A 19,281-nucleotide genomic window follows, 5' to 3' on the forward strand; every position below is an offset into this window, starting at 1 on the left:
GTAGAACTTGCTGGCACCAGCTGCCAGATCTTTGTGCATATTTTGAAAATCATATATGTAATAAATTAAAACTCTCCCTTTCATAATAAAAATCACTTAGGATGCATTAGTCCAAAATAAACATATAACTAAGTTGAGCTAATGCCTTTAAAGAAAAAACTCAACATTCATTTTTATACCTAAGAATCCAAGAATTACTCTGATCACCTGGGTTTGGGGTCTTAAGCTGAAATTGTGAGCATGGGAGATTACTGGATATGCATGTGCTGGTTCATTAATATTGCTAGGAATATCATTCTAGGTAAAAATTATTTCTATCAATAAAGCTTTAATAATGAAATATCTCTTTTCTTTACTTTTCACGCTTTTCTGCATGGTGTCCAGGGCCAATACTGTGCATGGCACCCGCTTCAAGTGTTGGTAGGTTTTGTACAAAAATTCTCAACTTTTTCTAATCTGAAAAGAAAAGTGTTTTTTATTGTGACTATGAAAGAAACAAGCAACTGGATGATATAGCTGAACATTTTCTGAGTATTTAGGTTTTAATATGGTGCTGTCTGTTACATGTTTTTGTGAAATCACAGCAGTCCTACACTCTCAAGTTCTAGTTCATTGCTGCTGTGGTTGAATACTGACCTTGCCATTTCTGTATTTTCACACTAAAAATTGTAGCTAAAATATCTTGAAACATTTCCTTATCTAGCCAGAATGGGCAGTTTTATTGTTAGGTTTTCATCTGTTACTAAGAAATTGTAAAATATTTAAAATACTTCAAATGTATAATTTGTAAAGTACAACAAAACCATTCCTCCCAAAAAAAGTTACCCAAAAGATCAAAATCATTCAATATTTAGATGTTGCAAAAAAGCAAAACTAGAGCCTTCTGTAGTGTTTTGTAATGCTTTCTATAGTGTTCTAGGATGAAGTGCCATCTGCACAGAAACCAGGCACCACAGAATCATTTCAAAATGACTGTTTGGGGGTATGTGATTTTTAATAACCAGTAACACACAGAACCTTGAATTAGCCACCCATCCAATATGGTAGCCATCTCAAAACCATTCTGTGCGTATTTGTGTGCTAAGTCACTTCAGTCATGTCCGACTCTGTGGCCCCATAGACTGTAGCCCACCGGGCTCCTCTGTCTATGGGAATTCTCCAGGCAAAAATAGTGGAGTGGGTTCCTTTTATCCTTTTTGAGAGTTTGCAATGGCTTGACCTCCATCTCATTGGTCAGCCAAAGTTGATGCAGAGTCCAAAAGGGACTAAGGGGTTTATCAAGATAAAGCAAAAACCTCACAATGACAGCCACATAGTAGTAGCACTCACTGACAGATGAGGCCACTGTTATTAGTGATGCCCTGTCAGAATTAAAAACATCTCCACTGATACTAACAGAAGCATTATATGCATATGATTAGGAGAACAGACTCTTGCAAGTTCATGAAATGTGTCTCCATCTACCCATTTTGTGGCTCTGCTCCCTTGTCCTTTCACCTGAGAGCTCTGTGTAGGAATGCAAACTGCACGCTCCGCTGGTACTGGCCCCTGTGCAGTTGCTGTGCTCCTAAAGGGGAAACAAGAGTGTTTTTAGAACTCACATGTGTTGCAATAAGGGATGGACTTCCCTGATGGCTCAGATGGTAAAGAATCTGCCTGCAATGCAGGAGACCCGGCTTCAGTCCCTGGGTTGGGAAGATCCCCTGGAGGAGGGTATGACTACCCACTCCAGCATTCTTGCCTAGAGAATTCCCATGGACAGAGGAGCCTGGCAGGCTACAGTCCATGGGATCACAAAGAGTCAGACGTAACTGAACGACTAACACTTTCACTTCACTTTTCGCAATAAGGGGTGTGGATAGGTAGTGGATAACTAAAGATAGATGGGCATGAGCAATTATTGCAGAGTTTCTGTTAATCACCACTTGGGGTGCATTTGTGGTTTCTGTGACATTGCATATGTTGATTTTCCTCTCTCTAGGCCATTCACTTTCTCTGTCGACTTTCAGAAAATCTGAATTCAGTTGATGTAGATGCAAAGTATTACATATGCCTGCTTGCCATTCACACATTAATTCCTTGGTTGGCTTTCCAAAATGAGTTAGAAAAAAGGAGAGCATCCAAGAAGCTTTGAAAATAACATAGAAACTAGAAAAGGCAAAGAGAAATCCGCCTGAAAAAAGTTGTTACTGCTGCTAGTCACTGTCGTTGCAGTATTTGCAGTGAAGGCAAGATTTCGTTGGATATTTATTATGAAGTTCCCCTTGGAAACTTTGGCTATTTGTGAAACAATAAATAAGCAGCCTGAGTAGTTTCATAAGTAGCCCAAGTTTCCAAGGGGTTTGCCACAGATGTGCTTAAAACCTGCACACATAGTCCACTGTATTCTTTTTATATGCTCTCTACCATATACCCACCAAACTAGAATCTTTTTGTATGCAGATCAGGTAAGTATGTGTATATATAAAACTGCCCCTCTGCACCTACAAATCTAGTGATAGCACTCATGTCTGTCATGAGTTAACGAACCCAAATATACCAAGTTACACTTCCATACTCCCATTGTGAATACACAACCAAGTTACTTTTCTGCTTGACTAGCTATTCAAGAGATAGCCTTGGTAAAAACAGATTTGTCCTAGGCACCCGTTGTAACCCCTTCTGAAAATTTGGCCCTTGCAGTCAACTACAGTGTGATTCTGCTCAAAAACTAACTATTGGTAAATGTTGAGAATGATTCCATTTTCCTTAATGGTAACTATAATTGGCTTTCCCCTTTTCTCTTTTTTAATTTTCCCCCTTCCGTGCTGTGTTGCTTTGCACTGACTGTGATTGCATGTTGCACCCTGGTGTATCCATCATGATGATGTCACATGGCTTGGAATGCTGCCACGCCCCATTCCATCATTTGCATCATGGTTGCTCCACCCTCTCGTGCGTTGCTTCCATGATTTCCTGCTGAAAGTGCCCATGATGCACAGTGCTGCACCTACCACTATGTCTGCAGCACCACCACCTGCTACCAGCATTCCCTTCGTTGCAACAGCTCCAGGCAATCAGGTTTGGCCATTTATTTCCCGTTTGGACCTAGCTAACTACAGTTTGTTGATAAGGCACAGTGTATGCTTTGGGGGTTGGTGAGAGAGATTAGTCTTTCTTAAGCCGTTCTTAGACTTAGAATTTTTCTTCTGTATATTCTGGACAGATGTTCCTGCTTTGCTACTCATCCTGAGATGAATTAGCAGCATAGGCTCTTTTAATTGGTTACAGGTGTTACTCTTAATAGATTATATATACAGCTGTTGCTACTACACCAATCCTCAAATACTTATACTAATTTTTTTTTAATGTTTCCTCATTGGTTGAGAACAGAATTTGCTTTACTACCATTTCTAGTTATTGCATTTGAACTTTTGCTTAGTATTACCATCACCTTTGTCTTCACGTCTACTGGAAAGAAAGATAACACATTTCTTTCCAAGGCACAGATATGCTTATCATGACCCAGGGATTACATCAGAAATTCCTTCTTATACATTAGATGTGTTTGTGATGTTTTAATTTTCATTTGCTTGAGGTTTTTACAAGCAGAGTCACAATGCAAATTATGAATTTGGGGGAAGTCTTGAAATTGAAAGGAGATACTTTAAATAATTATTGTGTAATATGATGGGCATTTCACCTTATTAAAATGGTAACCACGCTTTAAGTCCACTGCTGTTTTAAGTACAAGTTTGATAACCCTAAGGACACAGAGCATTAATTCATTGGGGAAACAAACCACATTCTAACCTTTGGTTTGCAACATTAACTATTACTGGATATGGTTAATATGTCTAAATTTTTCTATGAAATTGATTATGGTTTTTGATTACCATGTCCAAGCAGTGAACAAAATAAATGGAATTCTCTCAAGAAACTGTTTTAATCTAAAATCTTTTTTACTACTATAGATACCCCCATTATCAATAGATGAACTGAATAACAGCATGTTTGTTACACAGATGTAGAAGTTCCCAGTAGAACAGTAAGTTTCTTTAAGTATTAATGTAATATTTGTAGGTTATATCTTTTATCTACACAGTTGCATTTGCTAAAGAGTCTGGTAAATATTTTCATTAATAGACATTACTTATAATTTTAGAGCTCAATTTAAGCATTCTAAATTTTCCACCTCGAATTGTGGAGAGCAAATATGCGATTTTTTAATATGAAAATGACAGCTGGTATTGTATTTTCCCAATGAGCTTATAAATTCCCAAATGTTTTCCCATTATTAAAGGGGTATGATGGGTTAGCCAAAGACACAGATTGCTTCTGGATTTTAATCTTTTAACATTTTTCTAGCTTTGTTTTTTTTTTAATTGAAATAAAGCTAGGTAATTTTGTCACAATTTGATTAAAAATGATTATCTTAAAGGTAGTAAGCAATATGCTTCTCCTAAAACATTAAAGAGTGTTTTCACATTCTGCCACTTTGTGTTGCTTTCCATGTAAGTCTAGCAGATTTGCTCCAGCTTTTTCAGTTTTCAGTGACTTAATTCAATAATTTAATCATTATTTTCATTCAAAGCATGACACCTTTTTTTGTGATTTTTGTTGCTGTTTTCAGAGTTTCCCCCCTTCACCTTTGATTTCCTATGCCTGGTCCAGAGCCTGTAATAGCAAGACACTTGAACTGAGCAGTCCTTCCCTTGGAACATGTGACTTTTGAAGTCACTTAAGACTCTGAGGCATCTTAATTGATTATAGGGAGTTACTAAAAAAAAAAAATACACTGGTTCTGAATTGCATCCATTAGTCAGTGAAAGCTTGAAGTTTTCAACATGGAAGTGTCTGACTTGGTTGAAGGAGGCAACAGTGTCATTCTCTTGATGGACTCGTTCCCCAGACGCTAACTAGCATTTGTTTCTTGCTGAGGACATGCAGGCCCAGAACACTAATGGTTCTGGACAGAGCATATAGACAACTGTACATTAGACAAACAGGGCCCCTTAATCATAAAGAATGTTCTAAAAAGACTTCTTTGCATATACAGAATAACTGAAGTAGCTGTATGTTGTAGTCATTTTCAGAGGTATCGTTTGTTATAGTGGCAACTTGGGAATAGCACCAAACGTGAGAATAATAGGTTTTATAAACATTTGCCTGATTTTCATGGACTGCTTCACATCAAGGTAAACAAAAGTGGTCAAATATAGTTAAGTTTCCTACAGAACATGTTTGGGAATAGTGATTCCTTTTTGCCTGATTCCATGAGAAAAGTTAGATTTGGCACACCATAATCATTGCAACACGTAACAGATGTTGATCATTCTTCCAGAATGCAAAAATGAAATCTTGTAAAATACTATGTACCCAGAATTCACACTTGGGCCATTCCTGTGTAGGTCCAAAACATTCAGATAAAAAAAAATGTTTGTTTAATACTTGGCATATTTCAAAATGGAATCAAATATATTCTCTCAATATATGCTTGTTGGAGGAAGTGAATGGATGGGTGGATGTTCACCAAAAAGTTTTGGCATTGTGCAGATAATACCTTAAACAGTTGAGTGCTTCTCTGATAACTTAAGGGCAACTGTCTACATTGGCATTCAGCGAGAACCACGGACTGTCATGGTATGTGACTCCTTAGTAAAAATTCCCAACAGTTCAGTTTTCACAGATGTAGACTATGAAATTCAGGATGGGGAATATCTTGCCATATGGTTCACACACAGAACTAGAACAAAAACCAAATATCCTGACTCCTACCTCCATAACCATCCAATATTTCTCACTCTTTTTTTTTTTCCATTTCAGTTGAAATTCTGAACAACAGAGTTACAGATTACCAGAATCTCTCCGTGAGGACCTCCACATGGCCTTTCTATATTCATTCACGTATGTCCTCTTCTACCAACACAACAATAAGCGTGGTGCAGTCAATATATTAAAACAAACATGCCACCCAACAAATTCAAAGAAAAAATAAGTCATTAAACAAAGGAGATGTTAAAACACAAATGGAAAATGAATAACTACCATCTGTCTATCTTATTTGAATTATTATGTAAAGCAGCATAACGGTTTGTAATTGATCACATGTTTCTCTGTGATTTCCCAGTAACTGTTATGCTGACTGAATCTCTACAGTGAACTGTTGGCTTATTGTGCATTCTTGGTGGATAAATCTTCCTCTGTTTTGAAGTGTTAACCTTACCAGTTTGTTTACACAGTAGTCTATTGGGCTGATTCAGAATGTAACACATATATCCAGTACCATTTTCCTCATTATTGTATCATATTGGATTGTTGTGTGTTGTGTTAGGTTTTAACTTAGCATATAGTGTTTTGCTGTAATGTGTGATGTTTGATTTTAACTAAAATGTTATCAATGGGAAACAGAAACACATGTGCTTGAAAAACATGACAGGTTAATATTGATATGCTCTCTCTTTAGAATCTTTCTGTAGGTTTCTTGAGGCAGACATTTAAAAGGCCTCTCTTTTGAGTATGTCTAAAACCTGTTCATTAACATGCATGTATATAATTTGTACCTATAGATCTGACCTTGTATACTACAGTCAACGTTACTAGATTTTTTTGTGAGAGAGGAAAATTACCTGAAAATAGCAGGGAACTTAAAACATGAACCTGAATTTCACTCCTTAAGTAGCCTGCAAAAGCTACTTAAGGTAAATTCTGGATTTACCTTTAAATGGTTTTCTCAGCATTTAGACTATAAATTGTGTAAAGTGCCCATTACAGTTTTTGTGGCTCAAGAATCCTGTCTTCTAGGCTGAGTGTCTAAAACTGAGCGATTTGTAATCTTCAGCTGAAAAATTGGTTCTTGGAAGCTTAAAGGTGTTCTAATTACAGGTTATAAATTAAACAGAGAGAGGAGGGGTGTGAAGATAGTTTTTACATTTTGGAGGAAGTGTGTAAAAACCACTGCAATGTAACCTTCGATACAAGTGTCATTTTCCAAATGGAAATGGCTCATGCTCTTTACACTACTCTTTGAATAACAAGGAAGATGCAATCTGGAAAAGCCAGTTAGGGTGAAGGAAAATTGGTTCCAAGTGAAGCCTTTCCTCCCCAAATGGACAGTCTTTTCTGTTGATCACAGTTGGAGGCTGAGTACAGGTTTGGAGAAATGGCGGGCTGGGGAGGGAAGGAGGGAGGGAGCCACTTGAAATTACTCTTCAATTCATTTAAAATTTCTAGGAAGGATGGCCACAGTTGTCTTTAGCTTCAGTTCGACTGAGTTTTCCATTTTGTTAAAACATTTCAGTGAATGAGCAAGCACCTGGGATATATGTTATTAAAACATTTTCGCCTTTCCAAACTTTATTAGCAACAGAATCTCTCATATCACAACCAAGCCTCTTTTTTGTTTCTTTGGATTTCTTTTTTTTTTTTTTTTATGGTTTGAAAATTGTAAGAGTTTGTAACTCCCTTTAGGTGAAATGGAGTGGCTGCACTCCACAGAACTGACCTGAATTCACACTACTAATACTTTTGAAATAATTGAATAGCCAAGTAAAATAGTAATTAATTCCTATGGTATATCACATACCTCTTCCACCCTACTCAGTTATTAAAGTTACTATTATTAATCAGCGGTAGAACCATGTGATAATTTGCATCAGTTTAGATAGATTTAGTATTTTCTACTAAATATATGTTCCCTCACTGGAAAATATAAAGTCATCAGATTTGTTGTATGTCCCAAGTTTATTATTCTCCTTCATGAAAATGACAAGCCAAGGGAAAATCAGGTTTTGGATGCCTCAAGCCAGCTAGTGGTATTTGAAGCACAGACCAATGGAACTGGCAAAAACCTTTTCACTGCCAGGGCATGTGACTTGTCCAGTACTGTCTAGCTACTTGGTAGAAGCTGGACCCAGAAATATCTGTGGACCCCTGATTGTTCCTCCATTTCACGTTGTCTCTGCTTCAGAACATTTGAGACTCCAGCCCCAAGCAGATCAATTTGGCTCAGAATACAAAAGAGCAAAATTAGCTCTTCAGTGGCTGATATCCTGTTGATCTTAATTACCAATTTGAATCATGATCATCAGTGATTTCTAAGTGATCTTGCTTGTATTATACCATTGTCATCTGCTAACAGCGTTGTCTGGAGTTAGAGAACAGGAGGCGTGTTGACTTTTACGTACTGGTCCTTTGAACCACTTAATTTCTATTTCCCAAAATCTTAACTCTGCACTCTAGCAATGTTACTTGTGTTTGGAGCTGAGTTTTATAAAACCTGTCCTCGGGCCTCTCCAGAAGGGCAGATTTGATCGAGGAAGGATGTACCTGAGCTACTCTAGATGTATTCCTTAAAAGAGACAGAGACATCTTCAGTGTGATATGAAGTTTTTTGGGACCTTTGACATTTTGATATAGCATACTGTCTCATTCTTTAAACTTCTGACAAAGATGTACATGGACAATAAACCTAGAGTACAGCTGTTTGCATGTTGCCTTAAGCACTGGAAGACATGAATAGTGATGTATTTTTGAGTAAGAGGTTCGGTGAGAGATATTCAGGGTAGTGGTATTTTTGGTGCCACAATTTTTTTATATTGTTGGCATTTTAAAAGTTGCTTTGTGAGTGAATTTAGAGAAAGAAAACTCAGACCACTAAGGTTCTGATGTGAAAGAATTTTGACAAAAATGCAATATTAAGATAGGACTCCTTAATTGTGCAATGACTTATTCAAATGTCTTTATTCAAGACAAGACAAGTCATAGACTATAAAGTTCTGGTGAAAAAGAGAAGTCACGAAACTAATCAGTGACTCTAAATGACAATTAGTGGATTAAGTGTATATATGTAAAATTCTAATCACTTGAGATTCTTAGTTAACATTTTATAAGCTTTGTAGTTTACAAGGGCCTCTTTTTTATTTATCCAAAATTATTGTTTTTGTCCCCTTTTCTCAGTCTCTTTCAAAAATACCCAAGTGTGCTGCAACTTGGATAAAAACAGGTCATGTATACAGAGAAAATAATCTAAATGTTTAAGAGGGTTTTAGTAATGTCAAATTTCTAAAAGCATTAAGTGACCGTAACATAAGTATGTTTTAAAGAGGGATTAAAATTACATTTAAATGGATTCATAAAATCGCTATGTAAAATACAGTATTTGCTTTTGCAGTTGGAGCATGATTCCTCAACTAGCTGTTGCATTTCGTTTCACTTGCCTAGAGTCTTTAATTTGTAGTTAATTGCCATGTGTCAAGCCATCTTCTGCCTACTCCATCAATCTTCTCCATCCATTCCTGAACACACTGAAGCACTTTGATCGTGCTGTAAGTGGCGTCCTATACCACTAGGCTGTGTTTACTAATGGGCAGCCTCAGCTCACCAGCTTTCCAATTTGGGCAAAGCAAGTACCTCCTCCCTACCATCAGCAGGAACCAAATAAAATGAATCATTACAGCATGAATCTCTTTTTCATGATATGACCAAGAAGCACAGTGATGTCCGATTAAGGACAACATTGGCATTAAATTTTATTAAATAACATACAGGGAGGGCCCGTGTGCTACTTGGAACGTTATTTCAGCCTTCCGCTACTCCTTTAGAGAGTTGATGAGGATGCTCTTAGATGAAATGCAGCCACAGGTTTTCAGGTTCTTTCTGTCTGTAGGGTAGGCTGTGATGCACAGAATGAATAGAAACTGGAATCTTCTTTCTTTGAATCTCTTCTACATTTCACACGTTTAAATAGAAACATGATTTCCCAATTCTGTTGAATAGATTTAGGAAGATGGTGGCCTCACTTTTTACTTTATCAGTGCCTGGCAAAGGCAATAGAATAAACACTAGCTAACAGAGTATCACAACTTTTTTTTTTTTGCAAGTTTAACTGATAGCACCTAATCCAACTGTAAATACAATTACAAATAAGGTTCTGAGCACCAACTCACTAATTGGTGCCATGTTTTCCTTTTTCTTGTTTTTAAGGTTTTTATTTTGTTCCTTTTTCATATCTTTAAGTAGTTCACGAATTTAATTTTGAAGGAGAGTTAGAGAAAATTTTAAGATTTTACTACGTGTATTCAACCCGCCTAGATAGATCTTCAACTGACACTGAAGCAAGGTGTAGAGTCTAGTTCATGACTATTTCTTACAGTTCACAATTTAAGAACAAAGTTAACTTTATATACAAATAATAATTCTTAACTAATTATATTTAGTTGTTGCTTCAGCAACAAACCTACAACATGGCTACCTTTAGACATTTTTGTGTGCGTGAAAATTTTACTTGTAAAACTGTGGTTTTTTGGACAGTGTAGCATGTAGCAGATACAACTCAAAGTGCAGATATAGATAGGGTTGATTTTTCTTTTTAATCCCAAAGTTCCCTGTGAAAACTGAATTTGCGTCCTTCTTTGACTTTTTGAGCAAAAAGTTTACAACATGTGGATTCTAGAATCAGGCTTTAGAACTGATAGAATTTGTTGTGTGGAAAGGGTTATTCCACAGTATTTAGACGCAATTGTATTCACAATACGTCCTGATCTCTTTTTATAACCTTATTCAAAATTACTCAAGTGGCATAGCTGGAGCTACAAAAATTTTCTTACTCAAATCTATCCAGAGGAGGGTTAAAGAATGACAAAAGCACAGATTCCATTCATTCACATTGGTGAACTCATTCATACAGATACTGTGGAATGACCCCGTAACAGTGTTGAAGAGACATATGCTGCAGTTAACTGATGGTCTCAGTTAGGGTGCGAACGTGTGAGACACACCTTTTTTGCACTTATGTACATAGTTCATGAAAGCGACCCTTGGAGTTTTGTTTTTTTTTTTAAATATAAGAAGTCTGTGATAATAGTGGAAAAGTTAGTAAGAGAGAGTTATTTCTAAGACTTTGAGAAGAAGGTGGGGTTTTTTTTTTTCCTACAAGACTTAACTAAAACATGATGTTGCTTTCCTGTTGTGGAAGCTTTCTAGTTTGCTACGACTCACCATAAGACAAGGCTGGTGCCAGGTAACAGGTCAGCTTCAGCCAATAGCACTAAACAAAAGTTCAGGTACTTCAACTTTTAGTAAGATCGCTAGCAAAGATTGTTTTGTGAATCAATCCTCAAACCCACACACACAACCCCAGGCAGGTTTCTGGTGCTAAGGTCTTCTTTCTTCAAGGGTTACAAGCAGTGAAATACCTTGTAAGCTGCAAGATGGATATTCCCATTCTGATCCAATTAGATTTCATCTTTCACAGAAAATGATCAATTGAGATATATTGGTTACATCAATTAATAGATATTTAAGTGACAATCAAATTGTTAACCCTTGCCACTATTTCCCCTTCAGGATCCAGAAGCCAAAACCAAATTGGCAACTACTGAAAGATATAATTTAACAGTTAAGTATGGCCAGCACAGGGCATTTGATCCCCTCCAACAAAGGGGAAAAAATGTTCCTGACACAATTTTATATTTACTTTATACTTGTTCAGTGGAAGCTATTTTCTGACTTACCTTAGCACATTAGACAGTGCTTCACTGTGCCACTTCAGCCTCCTACTCTTTTAACCAAACAGAAGAGAACCAGCCAAAATCTTACATAGTAATACATTGGAGCTAGGAAAGAATGTCTGTCAGACCATCTCTTTCAGCTCCCACATCACCTACAAGTCACCATTTATCTTTTTGTTGCCTCCAGGCAATGAGGCTTAGAAAAAGGTCAAGGTTAGAAAGGTTTAAGGATAGATCACCATACGGACTTTGAGTCCTTCCCATCTTGAGACCTGTTGCCCTTGCCCTGGAAAAGGAGCCCATCTTGGGGTTGATGGAGTTGGTGTTAGTATTGTTACCGATTTTGATAGTTCTCACTTACAGAGACATGAAAATAAGCCAAAGCCAGAAAGCAATCCAAGCCTTACAGTTGTCTAATAGCTCAGGGCCAGTTGGTCAGAAATTTGTTTTTTTTTCCCCCTTCAATCCATGATCACTTACAGCTAACAGCCTGACCATCTGATCAGCGTTTCCACTGATGTAAAATGTAAGCATTCATTCATTTTATAGTTAGGAACTCCAGTTTTAACCTTACCACCAACGTATTTTCCCAGCTTAACCCATGTTCTTGTGTTAATATTTCCTTGTGAAAATATAAGCCACATGAATATATTTTCATAAGGTCAATAGAAATATAGTAAGATTTTAAGTTAGGCAGAATCAACTACAAAATAGTAAGAATGAACCTAGAAGCATCACAAAAGATAATCAGTTCATTGATGACATGTTGTACGTACTGACAGCCACTGGGTCACACTCTTTGGAGCTTAAACACAGTGCTGTCTTTTAAGTAAGTAAAATTAGGATGAAAGGACCTCTATTAAACCCAGAAAAGGATTTAGTTTCATTAATTCAGTTTCCACCCCCTACACTTCTTCCCTGGAAGAGAACTAACCATCAGTACCCCAAAGCAGGATTATCCCAGAGGCATTTTCTCTTTAACCATCCTCAATTATAGCATACTTAGGAAATGTATCACTGTGAAATAAATCAAGCTACATCGTATTACTTTTAATTTTTTTAAGAAAAAACCTCTATAAAAGTAACCCAACTTTAAGCAGTCCTCTTTTCCCCCACACAACCTAAGCATTTATCTGTCATAGAACTGCATGATTGCAAAGCTTTATTTCTGTATACAGATGCTATTTGTTAATGATGGAAACCAAATTATTTTGTTGCTGTGTCTTTCGTGTCTAGCAGTTGAGAGAATTATTATGACTATTATATCATTGGATTTGAGGGTTGCCCTTGTCAAAATCAATTTCCTTTTATTACTGTAGTTGCATTAATTGTTAGAAAATGAACCATTCGTTACATGCACCAAAATTACAATAATTTAAATAAGACTTGTTAAAGATGCTCCTAAATATATTCTTTTTTAAGATGCTAACTATGCATTCATATAACAACAGTCTGCTATAATGTAGAAAATGGAAGCACATATTTTGGACAGAAAAATGCTGATTTACATACAATATGAAAATTATTAACCCTATGCAACAACTATAGATTTAAATAATGATATAATATTTCATAAATATAAACTGTTCCCGTAATATTTTGCCTCCAAAATGCAATAGCTCATTTCCTCAACTGCTATCAGTAGGTCAGAAGCTTTGATTTTTTTTGTTTTTGTTTTCCAAGTTATAGTGCTATACTGCTTGTTGTGTTTAGAAGTGTGCATTATGCAATTCATTTTAGTATGCTATTTCCATGTTGTTTATCTTTTGTTCTTTTAATAAAATGTGTAAATTTCCTGGTTTTGTCTTTTTTTATGAATCCATATTTGCACATTAGGAGTTCACTTAAAAAGCTATTTGTCTTCTAGTATATTAATCCTAATATTTAGTAATTCTAATGTAAAATTTGATTTGGTTTAATGCTATATTTCATACATAGAATAAACTTATTTCTAAATATATACCTTCAGTATTTTGAATTATATAGCTAATGCATCCAGTGTATTAGATATATTATTCTTATAATATTGAGGTCACTACCACAAGAAAGACACACCTATATTTTAGCAAAAGAATGCTAAACATTGTGAGATAATGCTCACTGGTTTCTATTGTGCTTCAGAAATTCTGAGGCATAGTCTAAGATACATTATTATTAGGAGTTTGTATTTTCCTGTTATTGATTTCTATCCTTATCTTGAGTGTAACATATGAAACCAGTGTCATTCATTTTATTCTTTTCAAGATGGGCATCACTGGTTTCACAATACCAGGATGCATGACTTTCCTTTTAAATGTTTTCTCTCACTTCAAATTGGTTTTCTCCAACCAATGGCACACAAATGAAAGGATAATCAATTTTGTTCTTTAAGGAAAGCAAAATGTAACTTGGTAACACTTTATTTAGTCAGATTTCTAAATACTCAAAACACTAATCAGGGACTTCTCCACTGTCCAGTAGTTGGCTTATAGAAAACTGAGGTGAAGAGACTTTGGATAAGAGGTTGTGACAGTGAAAAAGACCCTGATGCTGGGAAGGATTGAAGGCAAAAGGAGAAGGGGGTGGCAGAGGATGAGATGGTTAGATAGCATCACTGAGTCAATGGACATGAATTTTAGCAAACTCCAGGAGATAGTGGAGAACAGGGAAGCCTGGTATGCTGTAGTCCATGGGGTCACAAAGAGTTGGACACGACTAAGAAACTGAACAACAAAGTATTATTCACATATCTAGGGCAATGGAAAGGCCAGAAAGGAGGTTGCATTCTTGCCCAGTATCAGTTGAGTCATACAGGGCTACTAGCTCCTGGCCCCTTGTGCCCTGCTAGACTATTTCTCAGTGTGGTTCCCACTGTGGCATTTCTTGATAAGCTGACTTTGAGCCCTTTGATGTGTTTGATATGTTTCTGTGACTCTGATAATTCCACACTAAAACCAGTTCAGTATATAGACATTTACAAGAGGTCTTTGGCCTCTAAGTAATTCAGCTAATGTCTCTCTCTTTGAAGCTGCTGAATGATAACAGCAGGAATTCAGGGCAGGCATTCTCGACAGTCATCAAAATGGAGTTTCTACCAGGCAGAGGGAAGTTGACCCAGGGACAAAACCAGGTGTTAACCGAGTTTACCTTGGCATTTGCCGACCATTTCCACAACATCCTTTTAAGTCCCTCCTTTTCTCATCCCCTGGCCTTCCAGAAGCCCCAAGATAGCAACTTATCAGGCCTGCTTCCCCAGATAGATAATGGGTTTTTCCCATTAGAACTTTCCTATTAGTTATCTCAGGCTATGGAGAGCAGCTCATCACTGAGATCTAAGAGACAAATCACACTAAGGTGTTAGCAGCCGTGCTTAATGTGCGGCCCCTCCTGGGAGTGTTTATATTTTAAAAGGCGTGACTCTGGTGGTCAAGTATCAGAGGCCACATGCATGGATGAGGGAAAAACGCTTTACTGGAGCAAAACTCTGGGCACTTGAATCACAACGTTTAACCAGCAACCAGATTCCTATGGATGGGCGGTACAGCCATTCACTACCTCAAGAAGGCCAAAAAAGGCAGACTCCTGTAATTTTCTCATGGTCAGGAAAGTTCTGATATAATCACGAGTCTAAAATACTGACTTGATACTGAATATCCCCGAATTCCACAGACCTGAATCCACCCTCATGGTCCACTTTGGTAGTAAAGAGCATAAGAGTGATGGGCCTTACAAGTGATGACATTTCTGGAGTAGCCTCATGCCTGTACTTGTTAATCTCCAACAGATGGATGCCCATACTTGGCCTTTTTACTTGACGCTTTCCTGTACTAGAAGTGTCTGTTTAACTGAGCCCTCCCAGATTTTTCTCTCAGTGTCTGGATTCTCCTTCAACAGGAGGACAATAGGAGTCTGGGGATCAAAAGCCAACAGCTCCACTGATAGAAAGGATATTCACCCTGACAGAAAGGTGAGGTTTGTGAGAGGAGACTTGATTTCTGTCCTCTCAAATAGATGCACCATTCCAAAGTGCAAGCTGAAACCTATATAAGAAGGAAGTTCTGGTCAGCCCAGCATTTTTCTGTTCTCCATGTTAACAGTGCAGTGCAGAGGCAGGCAGGACACCTGGGCAAAACAGACGCAAGAAAAAGCAAAGATTTTCCTGATGAGAGAGAGGGAGGTTTCACCCTATAAGTGATTTAGCACACTGCCCAGCCTGTATGTCTGAGTGCAAAGAGAAAATTTGGTGAAAAATCATAGGATAACTGGATGCATAGCAGTAAGCAGTAGTAACAGCACCTGTTAAAGCAGATAGCCTGTTCATGAGCTGGAGCTGAGAATGCAGAAGGAACCTGAGGTATCTCTGCATTCACCATGCTTCTAGAGACATTATGGCTACAGGAAATGATGGTCAACCCATGGAGAATCAAGAAGAGGGTGGGGATTGAGACTTTGCCTTTTGCCTTTGTGACCTGAAGAGGTGAATAATTCTTTGGGGAAACTGGTAGTTAAGGGAGAATCATATGTGTATTAATTATATATATATAGTAAGTGGTCATTGTTGTGCCTTTGTTAACTATTTAATAAATGTATATGTAGTTCATTCACAGTGTTTTGACTCTTCTCAATTTCTGTTTACAAAGTCCCAGGTGAAAGAAATCCATTTAATGGGTGGTTTTAATAGGAAGGCTTGAACTCACATGAATCCAAGGAGTCAATGGTCACCATCAGAGGCTTCCCAGTAGGGTTGCCAATAAATGAGGCATCTGAGCTAACCAGCACACCTCAGTTTGGCTGGTTTACAGGACCTCCCTGAATATCAAGCAAGTGTTTATCATAAACTGACCACCAGCCAATGGTAAAGATCCCTGCAATATAAGCAAGACCTTCTGACGGAAATCACCAGAGATAGTCTAGAATCTGAAGATACTAGGGACCTCAAGAGCCACTGGGTGGAGGCTGTGGGGCCAGAGGAGCTCCCAAACCATAGAGGAAAAACAGCCAAGGAGCATCAGACATGCAGCTACATTCACTATTGTCCACTACTCTCCATATCCTGGAATGCAGATATTGTTAGGGGACTTAGGGAAAGGTCAGTCCAACAATAATCTCTGAGTGATAGACACTAAGGTTGTGTCCACATGGGGTGCTATGTCACTAGATGGTTCTCCCTCCAACCCACCACTGACACCACTGCCAGAGTCATTTTTCTGAGGTAGAACATTACTTCATTTCCCGGATTAATTCTTCCATAGCTCCTTCCTGCCTGTAGAATAACTGATCTGCTCACATAGCCTGCTTGTGCTCTGGCCTTAGGCTCACCCTCTCACTTCCTGTCTCACCCACCTTCTGTAACCTGTACACTCCAAACAAGCCAAACCCCTGGTGAAAAGTGAAAGTGAAGTCGCTTGGTTGTGTCCACTCTTTGCGACCCCATGGAACCCACCAGGCTCCTCCATCAGTAGGATGTTCCAGGCAAGAATACTGGAGTGAGTTGCCATTTCCTTCTCCAGGGGATCCTCCCAACCCAGGGATCAAACCCAGGTCTCCCAGATTGCAGGCAGACTTACAGGCTGAGCCACCAGGGAATCCCCAGACCCTTGGTGGGGAAGTTGAAAAAAATGAGAACTTCCAATCCCCAAATCCTCTCCACAAAAATAGTCGTGAAGGAAAACATGTTTATTATTGAATAAACATTAAAAGAGAATGGAATGAGCATCAGAGGCAACCCACTATGCGACTGCAGAGACAGAAAGGAATCTTGCCCCTCTTTTGTGGTCAAACAGATAGAACCCATTCCATACGTCTTTTCAGGATACACCATAACTAGTCCTCAATTAAGAGCACTTGTGGTCATTCAGACTCCGTCCTAGCTTTCTCATCTACTGGGGAGACCACCTATGTTGACTGTCAGTTGGAGAAACAAACAACATATCTTTATCACAGGAGATAGTTTTGCAAATTGAAGCAAGGTGCTCAGAGAAGTTAGACTCCTAAACTCCTACAGCAACTGAGAGGTGGATCTATACTTTCCTTGATATTTGCATTTCAAAGAGAGTTCCCAGGTCCTCCAAGTAATATTCCAGAGCTGTGAGACCTTTGAGAGGCTTCTTTAGCCATTTAAAAGATTTACATTCATTTGAAAGGGACAGGGAATGAAATTTGGAAACATGGGAGAAGTGGGGAGAAAGTCTCTTCCCTTATTCTCAACCAGGAGAATTAAGGGTCTCATTTTTAATCTGCATTTGCCTTGCAACACTCACTTTCACATAGGCACCCCATCAGTTCCCATGTCTTTGTGCTATTTTTCTCTCTATTTGGAACACCTTCCCCTCTTCTTTCTCCCCTTCTTTGCACTCATTATTCAAGGTATATATTAACTATCGCCTCTTCCTTGAGGTCTTCTTTGGCCTTGCTAGATATTGAGATGCAGCTACTACAAATGGTCCCTGACCTACAATTTTTCGATTTTGCAATGCCAGTCAGCTGGGTGATCAGGAGAGTAAACATCCAAAACACAACCATTCTGTTTTTCAGCTTTAGAACAGGATTCCAGAAATTACATGTGACGGTTCACACTTTATTGTAAAATAAGTTTTGTGTTAGATAAATGGGCCCAACTGCTGGCAAATATAAGCATTCTCAACCCATTTACCAATCTCAGTTCCTTTCAGTTCAGTTCAGTCCAGTCGCTCAGTCATGTCTGACTCTTTGCAACCCTACAGACTGTAGCATGCCAGGCCTCCCTGTCCATCGCCAACTCCTGAATTTACTCAAACTCATGTCCATTGAGTTGGTGATGCCATCCAACCATCTCATCCTCTGTCGTCCCCTTCTCCTCCCACCTTCAATCTTTCCCAGCAGCAAGGTCTTTTCCAATGAGTCAGTCCTTCACATGAGGTGGCCAAAATATTGAAGCTTCCGTTTTAGCATCAGTCCTTCCAATGAACACCCAGGACTGATCTCCTTTAGGATGGACTGATTGGATCTCCTTGCAGTCCAAGGGACTCTCAAGAGTCCTCTCCAACACCACAGTTCAAAAGCATCAATTCTCCGGTGCTCAGCTTTCTTTATAGTCCAACTCACATCCATACATGACTACTGGAAAAAACATAGCTCTGACTAGATGGACCTTTGCTGACAAAGTAATGTCTCTGCTTTTTAATATGCTGTCTAGGTTGGTCATAACTTTTCTTCCAAGGAGCAAGCACCTTTTACTTACATGGCTGCAGTCACCATCTGAAGTGATTTTGGAGCCCCCCAAAATAAAGTCTGTCACTGTTTCCACTGTTTCCCCATCTATTTGCATGAAGTGATGGGACCAGATACCATGATCTTAGTTTTCTTTTTTTTTTTTAGTTTTCTGAATGTTGAGCTTTAAGCCAACTTTTTCACTCTCCTCTTTCACTTTCATCAAGAGGCTCTTTAGTTCTTCTTCACTTTCTGCCATAAGGATGGTGTCATCTGCGTATCTGAGGTTACTGATATTTCTCCTTGCAATCTTGATTCCAGCTTGTGTTTCATCCAGCCCAGTGTTTCTCATGATGTACTCTGCATATAAGTTAAATAAGCAGGGTGACAATATACAGCCTTGACGTACTCCTTTCCCTATTTGGAACCAGTCCATTGTTCCATGTCCAGTTCTAATGGTTGCTTCTTTACCTACATACAGATTTCTCAAGAGGTAGGTCAGGTGGTGTGGTATTCCCATCTCTTTAAGAATTTTCCACAGTTTGTTGTGATCCACACAGGCAAAGGCTTCAGCATAGTCAATAGAGCTGAAGTAGATGTTTTTCTGGAACTCTCTTGCTTTTTT

The 19,281-nt window shown here is 38.3% G+C and overlaps 1 protein-coding gene across 6 annotated transcripts in view; it reads left to right on the forward strand.

Annotated features, from left to right (window-relative positions):
* The window catches only part of MBNL3 (muscleblind like splicing regulator 3), a 136,561-nt gene extending 123,277 nt beyond the window's left edge, over nucleotides 1–13,284 (forward strand). For 2 of the 6 annotated variants that reach the window (XM_018044231.1, XM_013976262.2), the window contains 4 exons: nucleotides 385–420; nucleotides 2,966–3,060; nucleotides 3,954–4,027; nucleotides 5,806–5,897. In XM_018044231.1, the coding sequence (XP_017899720.1) occupies nucleotides 385–420; nucleotides 2,966–3,060; nucleotides 3,954–4,010 (188 nt within the window). In that variant the 3' untranslated portion in view covers nucleotides 4,011–4,027; nucleotides 5,806–5,897. Of the gene's footprint in view, nucleotides 1–384; nucleotides 421–2,965; nucleotides 3,061–3,953; nucleotides 4,028–5,805 lie in introns of all 6 variants that reach the window. The other 4 variants (XM_018044232.1, XM_013976264.2, XM_018044233.1 and 1 more) reach the window with 3 other exon arrangements.
* Nucleotides 13,285–19,281: the final 5,997 nt, after the last annotated feature.

This window comes from Capra hircus (genome assembly GCF_001704415.2).
Source record: "Capra hircus breed San Clemente chromosome X unlocalized genomic scaffold, ASM170441v1, whole genome shotgun sequence".
Classification (NCBI taxonomy): Eukaryota; Metazoa; Chordata; class Mammalia; order Artiodactyla; family Bovidae; genus Capra; species Capra hircus.